General features: G+C 56.5%; 1 protein-coding gene across 2 annotated transcripts in view; it reads left to right on the top strand.

The window, feature by feature from the left end:
• Nucleotides 1-6,316: 6,316 nt before the first annotated feature.
• CDHR2 (cadherin related family member 2) overlaps nt 6,317-9,135 on the top strand; it is a 34,855-nt gene continuing 32,036 nt past the window's right edge. Inside the window, exons 1-2 of one of the 2 annotated variants that reach the window (XM_045530631.1) lie at nt 6,366-6,391; nt 8,767-8,848. In XM_045530631.1, the coding sequence (XP_045386587.1) occupies nt 8,770-8,848 (79 nt within the window). In that variant the 5' untranslated portion in view covers nt 6,366-6,391; nt 8,767-8,769. Of the gene's footprint in view, nt 6,392-8,766; nt 8,849-9,135 lie in introns of both variants that reach the window. The other variant, XM_045530632.1, reaches the window with a different exon arrangement.

Here is a 9,135-nt window from a genome sequence, read left to right as displayed (position 1 = left end):
GACCCCAGCGACGAGAAGCGAGGCGGCCGGCCGAGACATTGGGAGGGATTACTTCCTTCGCTCCCCGTGTGCCCTCGCTAGAGCCAGCCTGGGCCGGAGCCTGCCGGTGCCTGCTCGGGCCGGGTCCCAGCGGGGAGCCCCCGCCCCCATCCGGACCGCGCCTCCCGGAGACCGTCCCACGAGGCCCTCTTGTCAGCCCAGGGTTTAGCTCCTCTGCGGAGGGCCGATGAGACAGTTGAACAGCTGCCTCGAGAACGACTTAGTTTTTAAAGCTTCCATTTGTTGGCAGAACAGCCACCTGAAAGGGGCGCATTTGAAGGAATGTGTGCCCTGGAAGGGGTCTCTGGGGCGGAAATGGGGAGAATTAGGTTTCATGGGTCCCTGAGTTCTTTCTAGGGCGGGAGGCTGTGAGTCTGTGACACCAAAGGGCTGTTCCCAGGCTTGTCCTTTGTAAAACAGCAGTGAAGAGACTGCACCCTGCAAAGTGCAACGTGGAGGGCTGACTGGGAAGTCGAGGGATTGAACGCATAGTCACCGAAGACCCACCCTCAGCCCAGACTCTCACCTCACTCCGGGTTACCTCCAGGCTGTACGCTAGGGTGGGGGCTAGGGTGTCTCCACGTTGCAGATGAAGTGGTCACTCAGAGGGAAGGAATGACTTGACCAATGTCATACAGCTAGTCTGGGGCAAGCTAACACTGGTTTCAACGTGGTCAATTTCTTAGCACATAGCAGGTGCACATAGCAAAGACAGGCAATGAGAAGTTCTTATGATCAAATGTTTTTAAAAGCACACACTCGGCCTGCTGTGGTGGCTTACATCTGTAATCCCAGCAATTTGGGAGCCCCAAGGCTGGAGGATCGCTTGAGCCTACGAGTTTGAGGCTGCAGTGAGCTAAGATTGCACTGCTGCACTCCAGCCTGGACAACAGAGCAAGACCCTGTCTCTAAAACAAACAGACAACAACACACACTTAAGACTGGCAATGAAAGAATGCTGACGTGTATCTAAATTGTTATCTCATGCGCACATTGCTCTATTACTTGCCCTGTGCTGAGTGCCATCATGCATTACATCAATCCTTATAACAAACCTATGAATTGGAGTCTGCATTATGCCCATTTTACAGATAAGGACATTGAGGCTCAGGGGGATGAAGTGCCTTGCCTAAGGCCCCCAGCTGGTAAGTGATGGGGAGGAGATTAGGTCATCTGAGTCCCTTTCCTGAGCTCTTAGCTCTACTCTGCCTGGCTACCTGCCACTCTCTGAAGGCAGCCTTGGACCTGGACCTGTTACTCAGCCCTATATCATCACAGCCCACAGCACAGTGAGCTTCCCAGGCTGCCCTGTGGACAGGTGCCCCTTGAGATGGGCAGGGGACCACACCTGGCTCATCCAGATGCTGTCCAAAGGTCTGGGTAGGCCAGGACACACCTTCTGACACCTGGAGCACTGACTTAGAGCTGTTGGCCCCAACCACAAGAGCATGGAGGAAGGGCAGGGGCTTAGGTCTGGGGTATGCCCCTCTGGGGCAGGGCAGAAAAACTAGGCTGAGTCCCTTGGTCTGAGGCAGAGAGAGCCTGGAGCCTTGGGTGGGGTTCCTGGCTCTCCTGTCAGTCCCGCTTCTCCTCCACTAGCAATGATTAGTGGCTGCTTCCTTCAGAGTGTAATCTGGCATGGCAGGAAAGTCAGTGGCAAGAATGGTTGCACAGATGATGTATTAATATCCAGCTTCTGCCACTACCGACAGCCGAAGCTTGGGTAGTGATCTAACCTGCCCAGGTATCTATTTTCCCATCTGTAATAGAGGGATAATCATCCCCAGACTCACTGGGAGGATTAAATGAGATAATATTAGTAATAGTAACACCACCACCACCACCACCACACCACAACAAGAACGTAGCATGCACTGAGACCTTACTCTGCATTAGGCACTGTGCTTAGGACTTTAAATGCATGACTTCGTTACATCTTCACCACGACCACCTTCTGAGGTATGTGTTGTACATTACCCACACTTTACAGATGAAGAAACTGAGGCTTCGAGAGGTTATGTAACTTGCCCCACCAAGATTGGACCCAGGAGTCGGACCCCTGAGCCTGGTCCCTTAACCATGATGTTGTGATACGTCAGGTGCTTTCCAACCTTCTGTAGCGCCCTCTCCTCAGAAATGCCTCTTGAAAAGAGGAAATGCCTCGTGAGTATCAAAGCTCACAATTGCATCGTAGCTTCCCAAACCTGGCTGTGTATGTATATTTGTATTGGATGGGAGCTGAACTTAATGAATCCCATTTCCCTTTTTGCCTTGCTTGTTGGGAAGCTCAGAACCTGATTTATGGCCCACCTCTGCAATCACCCAGAACTTCACAGTGATTCTGTTTTAAAGAGATGAGTTCTCACTGTGCTGCCCAGTTTGGAGTGCAGCAGCTATTCACAGGCGTGATCCCACTGCCGAGCAGCATGGAGTTGTGACCTGCTCCATTCCCCCTGGGCAGTTCACACCTCCCTAGGCAACTTGGTGGTTCCCCACTCCCGGGCACAGGGGTGTCACCGTATTGATGCCAAACTTAGTGTGGACACCAATAGGCATAGTGCACCACAGCCCAGATACTCCTGGGTTCAAGCGATCCTCCTGCCTCAGCATCCGGAGTAGCGGGGACTCCGGGTGCGCACCACTGCACCTGCTTCAAGGCAGATATTTTAGAAACTTTATTCAGGCCTAGATTCCCTTTGTTTTTCTCACTTGTCTACCCTTCATCTAGGTTTCTTTACCTTTTAATGCTTTTTGTAGCGTATATATTTTGTTACTCTGTTTTAAATTTTGTGGGTTGGGAAACAAACTACCCTGTTAAAATGCCTGGCACTTAAAAATGGGGGTACTTTTTTTTTTTTTTTTTTTGAGACAGAGTCTCACTCTGTTGGCCGGGCTAGAGTGAGTGCCGTGGCATCAGCCTAGCTCACAGCAACCTCAAACTCCTGGGCTTAAGTGATCCTCCTGCCTCAGCCTCCCGAGTAGCTGGGACTACAGGCATATGCCACCATGCCCGGCTAATTTTTTCTATATATTTTTAGTTGGCTAATTTCTTTCTACTATTGCTCGGGCTGGTCTCGAACTCCTGACCTCGAGCGATCCACCCACCTCAGCCTCCCTAAGTGCTAGGATTACAGGCGTGAGCCACCGCGCCCGGCCTGGGGGTACTTTTTGAGAAATGTGAACATCAGGGAGTGTACTCACGCAGCCCTAGGTGGAAAAGCCTGCTGCATTCCTAGGCTGCAAACCTGTGCAGTGTGGTACCAGACTGAGCACTATGGGCAACTGTAACACGCGGGTTAAGTATTTGTGTTTTTAAACAGCTAAACGTAGAAAAGGTACAGTAAAAATACAGTGTTGTTTTTTCAAGAAGCGTAAATTTCCCCACAAGGGGAATTTTATCGATGGCTCTAGTTTATTCCCTCCCAAAAGGCCAAATGCAACCAAATGGAAGTGAACATAACCTCAAGATTGTATTGTCTTTCTTTGAACTAAGCAAGAGAAAAAAAGATTTTAATGTCTTTATAATAAAGCAAAAAGATCCCTGGCTCCCTTGGGCCTTGTCTCTCCTCCCCTGCCACTTCAAAATGCGCTCCCTCAGGTCCGCAGCTGGGCCCCCCACCAGCCCCAGCACAGCCTTCTTTGCAGTTTTAGCCTGTTTCCAGAAAATTGGCCTGGTGCACCCACCACAGCCGCCCTGCTTCCTGCCACCATGCGCTTTCCCCCGGCTTTCCCTGGGCACACGGACTCCTTCCCCTCCTTGCACTGTGTCACTTTGTGGGGTTGGTGCCCACCACACTTCTTACAGAAAGTCTGGTGGGTTTTAGGAATGTTCACCATGTTGCAGGAGTGCTGTTGGTGACGAAAGAAGGAAGCCTGGCTGGAAATGAAGTATCAAAGCATGTTATTATAATCTTATGGGACCACTGCCGTATGTGCAGTCTGCTGTTGATGCAGACATCGTTATGTGGTGCATGACTGTGTGTCAGTTGAGTGTGAATTGGACATGTCCCCTGTCCAGGGGGAGAGGGCCACCCAGTGGTGACGACGAGATAATGGGTGTGTGCCTTAATAAAGTTGTGGATTCAATGCTATGGGAGCCTGGCTGAGTGGTGGTGGGGTCCATGCTACGTGCAGGCCCCATGCCAGGAGTCATTCTCTAGCCTCTCATTTTGTCCTCACAGGAATCCCATGATGTAGGTAATATTATTTTCTTTGAGTTACAAATGGGGATGTCTGATATGCAGCAGGGAGGAATAGGGGCTCCAAAGGGCTTAACAGCTTGGAGATGGCCAAGCCAGGTTCAGACCCTGGCCTCTCTTACCTCAACTGTCTGTGCCTCTTCCTTTGCATCTGGGTGTGGTATTGTAGAGACAGGGGACTTCCTGCCCCAAGGGGGATTGTGTAGTCAGTGCAGAAACCAACTCAATCAGGTCTAGCAGAAGAGGGAATGTATTGGTTCAATTACTGAAGAATCCAGTGGTAATGGCTTCAGGCATGGCTGCATCCAGGGGCTCACACACAGTCACAAGGAATCCATGTGTTTCCATTTCTCTGCTCTGCTTTACTTAGTCTTAGGTTATTTCTCAGTCACACTTTACCCTCATGGTAGTAAGGCAGCTGTCGGAAGCCCCAGAGTTACTTTCTTACAATTTAGACATCCCAGCAGGGAGGAAGGAGGTTCTCAACTATTCCAACAAAAGTCCTCTATTTGGGTCCCATTGGTTCTTATTGGTCCAGCGTTGTCACCTGTCCAAACCCGATCCAACAACTTGGCCAGGGGGATGCTGTAATCTGACCAGTCAGGCCTCAGCTCGTGTTCACCACGGAGTGGGGGAGGGCGGGGTGTGCAGGTTCGCAGAAGGAAAGCTAGGGGTTGTTACCAGGAGAAGGGGCAGGGCTCTTGGGCAACTGGAACATCAGGTGCCACTGCCAGGGGATGGGGGAGAGGAGTGTGGATGAAGGTGCCCTGCCCCCACCAGGGGTGATGGGGAGGACTGGGAGGCTGCTCCCCCGCCCTTCCTGTGTCACAGTGCTCTTTGGCCAGGGTTGGCTCCCAGCTCAGCCACTCTCTCTCTGGGGCACGTGGGCACAAGCACTGCCCCTCTCTGAGCCTCAGGTTTCTCCACTGTAGAGTGGGCGTGATGTTACCAGTCCCCGCCTCTCTGGGTGACGTCAGGCTTCAGTGAGCACATGATGTCCAGCAGGCTTGAAAGTCCCCGAAGCTCACCTTGGCCCCGAGCCCCACCCTACCCCTGGTGCATAATACCCCTGGCCCGGAGATGCCCGTGCCCGGCCCAGCTGGCCTGGGCAGTCCCTACCTGGGCCCCCAAAGCAGCCGCAGGGGTGCTCAATACATGTTGACTCCAGCTCCTCTTGGGAGGCTGAGGACAGCGGTCCCTGGGACTCGCCTGGCGTCTCAGGATTTGCATCTCATGGTCTCTTGGTGGATCTGGGGCTTACTGAGCGCCTCGGCCCTCGCAGGCTCCCAGCAGGTGCCGGCGCCCCGGGGTGCAGGCGCAGGCAGCAGGGGATTACGCCTGTGCCCTGCCCAGTGGACGACCAGGCAGTGGTCGGCAAGGCAGGGGGCGTGCACCTCAAGAAAACTGTGCCCAGGGCCCCCTTCTCCTGTGTGGGCGTGGGGATGGGTGGGCCTTGAGGGTGAACAAGAAGGAGTTGGGGCTCAGTCCCTGCTGGGAGCCACCGTGAGACAGCGTTTAAAGCCAGCCTGGGGGGGGGGCGAAGGCCCTGGGGGAGGGTAGATGTCCCCTGTGGGTCTGAGTGGAGGGGACACCGGACAACAGGTTCCAGAGCTCGTGGTCCAAGCTCGGCCGCCCGCACTCCTGTGCACACCTGCACCTCACGGGGCTCGTTCTGGAGTCTCATGTTTGCTTGTCACACTCTTTACCAGTCCCCTCTCCTGACCTGACCCACTTCACCTTGTCCCTGGGTTCCCTGTCCCTGAAGAAACTTGTAGTGGGGAGGGGACAGAGGGCTCTGACACAGCCCTCCACTGGTCCCCCTCCCCGACTCTGGCTGGCCGCAGGGCGCAGCCTTGTTTGTGGGTCCTCGGGCTCGGGTTCTGCCAGGCCCCTTCTCCTCTGGCCTGGGCCTCCAGTCCTGGGAGCGTGGGAGCCTGTCGCCCTAGCTCTTCCCGCCTGCCCGTCCCACCTGTGGTAAGTGTGTCCGAGGAGCCCACTCCGTCCCATGAGGTGTGGCCTCTGGCAGGTTAATGATTGCTCAGGGGAGGTGGAGATGGTGCCAAAGTCTGCCACTGCGCTGCGACAGGCCTCAGACTGTCCCAGCTGTGTGCCGGTGCCCATCTGCCGCCTCTGCGGCCCCTGCTGGGGCCCAGGTAGGGACTGCCCAGTCCAGCTGGGCTGGGCACGGGCGTCTCCGGGCCAGGGGTATTACGCACCAGGGGTAGAGTGGGGTTTGGGGCCAAGGTGAGCTTCGGGGACTTTAAAGTCCCTCCTGCAGCTGGGTGGGAGCGCTGGGCAGAGGGGTGACCGCGCTGGGTTGGAAAGCCCTGAGCCGCTGTGCAGCCTCCGTCTCTTCTGTAACATGGGGCTGACGGTGCTGAGTAGCTGCCCTGGGCTCCTGCCCGCCTGCTGTGTTTACGGCCAGCTCCATGACTGTGGGTGGGCCGTTAACTCTTCTGGGCCTTAGTTTCCTTAGCTATAGAATGGGGGTAATAACACTGCCAGAAAGAACCTGAAGAACCCCTGAGGCAGAGTTGGGCCCGGGGCCAATGGTCAAGTCCAATGCCACCTCAGCCAGCACTAGGAAGTGTCAGGTAGGGACCAACCAAGGCTGGCCCCTGCTCTGGCCCATTCTCAGCCCTGGCACATCTCCCTGCCCTGGGGACAAGGTGGAGACCCAGGCGAGAGCCAGGGCAGGCCTCCCCACTAAGGCAGGCCTTGCTGGGTGGGGCAGCGGGCACAAGGAGGGGTCAGTGAGCGCTGAGATCCCATCGACCCAAGAGGCCACAACAGGCATGTGGGGAAACTGAGGCCCAGGGAGGGAAAAGGGATTGCCTGGAGTTGTGCTGCGAATACGTGAAATGCTGGAATCCGAGCCCAGAGCCATCTGCCTCCATATCTGTGTGCGAGACAAAGCAGCCTGGGGGAGGGACACTGGGGCCGTGGCAGGGAGCCCGGACCCTTGGGTCCCATGGCCTTGCTCCGGGCACCTGGCTCGGCTGGTGTCTGCTCTGGGGGGCAGGCGGGGCACATGGAATCGAGCGGGGCCCAGGCCGAGGCCTGCCCGGGACCCCTGGATGTGGCGGCAGTCTGGGCCCCACCCTCTGCCCCTTGCTCCTGGGCGTCCCTGTCTGAGCTTCTCTGCCCCTTGCTGTCCTCAGAGTAATGTGACGTGAATGTTAATTCCTACCTGGGAACAGAGGTGAGAAAGCGGAAGTGAAAGCGTGTGGTGAGCGGAGGTGGTGGCTGTGGCAGGGAGCCCCGTGGCATCAGGGGCCCCACAGGCAAGGGCCGGCCTCGGTCCCTGGCCCTCCTGGAGGCCCTGGGAGGACCTGGCGTCCTCACTCCGCATGGCTCCAAATTCTAGAAAGCCTTGGAGCCATGGACTGCTCCCCGCTGAGGCTGAGGAGCCAGCACTTCCTGGGCCAGACAAGACCAGGGTGGACTCCCAGGGGTCTGCACGTCTCATGGGGTGAACGTCCAAAGCCACCCGGTTCTCCTCCGTGTCCTTTTTGACCATTAATAAGCACTTTTCGAGAACAGGGAAAGAACAAGAGCGGTGGGAGGGCTTGGGGTGAGGAAGCTGTAGTTTGTGGAGCGTCCCGGGTTTCTGGCGGTGCAGACTGAGCAAAAGCAGCCCGACGGCGGCTGGGGCTGGAGTCAGACCCAGGCCTGGCCTGAGGCTGCCCGCAGCAGGGAGAAAGGGGCCCTTGGGGAGGGACTCACCCAGCACTGTCAAGGCCCCTGAGGCCTGGCCCGCGGGCAACTCCATTCCCTTTTTCATCTGGGCCTTCCACTCGCGCCTTGCGTGGCTACCAGTGACCCCGGAGCCCTGAGGAGGGGCTGCCAATGGCCTGAACACAGCTCTACGCCCGACCTGGGCCTTAAAGGAGACAGAATTTGCACATACACAGAGGCGAGGGAAGGCATTCTGGACAGAGGGGACGGCCTATGCAAACGCACAGAAGAAGGAAAATGTAGCATGTGGACTGAGAACGGGAGCGTTTAATGCCACTGGACCACAGGAAAGGAAGAGAACAGCTTGGGTGGAAAGTGAGACCCTGGACGTGTGAGGATGTCACCTGACAGGCCAAGGGGCAGGAAGTGTGTCCTGCAGCCAGTGGGAGCCATCTCGGAGGTTTGAGCTCGGGAGTGACTGCCCCCAGTGGGGTGGGAGGCTCAGCCCATGCCTTCCCCAGCTCACAAGGGAGCCGCACGTTCTTCTCAAGTGACTGAAGCCAGAGGACGGTGCCCTGGACTGTAGAACGTCAGCTTTGTTATGATCAAATGAGTGTTTGCAAGTCTCAGTGACAAAGAAAAGGCAAGACTGTGAACCCAGGGCCAGCCGGCAGCGCAGGAGGGAGGAGAGGCAGGGATGTGGCAGGAAGGAGCCCTGCACTGGGAGCCAGACAGGGGGCATCTCAACCCTGCTCCTGCCAGGCGTTGGGGTGCAGGGCGGGAGACTTGGCCACCCTGAGACCCGAGGTTCCTGTCTATCAGGGGCTGACGAGCCTTCTCTTCCTTCCAGGGGATGGTGAGGCCCAGATGCAGGGGAGAGACTTTGTGTGCACCTTATGCAGATGGAAGAGGGGTCACCTTTGTCGCTCTGAGTAAGGGTCAGCAGGCTTCTTGAGGCCCGGATGAGAATGGGGGTGGGGGAGTTGGGAGAAACTCCCACGAGGGTGGGTATAACCGAATATAGGAAGGGGCTCTGTGGGGGCCTCCAGGGCCCTGGAGAGTGAAGGTCCTGGCTCAGGCTGTTCTCCCCCAACCCCACTTGTCTAGGGGCTCAGCACAGCCTGCGGGGATCTGGCAGATCAAGAAGAAAAAGCCAGGCCAGGCGCAGTGGCACACACCTGTGGTCCTAGCACTCTGGGAGGCTGAGGCAGGAGGATTG

Source organism: Lemur catta, chromosome 18, assembly GCF_020740605.2.
Source record: "Lemur catta isolate mLemCat1 chromosome 18, mLemCat1.pri, whole genome shotgun sequence".
Classification (NCBI taxonomy): Eukaryota; Metazoa; Chordata; class Mammalia; order Primates; family Lemuridae; genus Lemur; species Lemur catta.
Note: the sequence above shows the minus strand (reverse complement) of the source record. Positions and strands in the feature narration are given on the sequence as shown.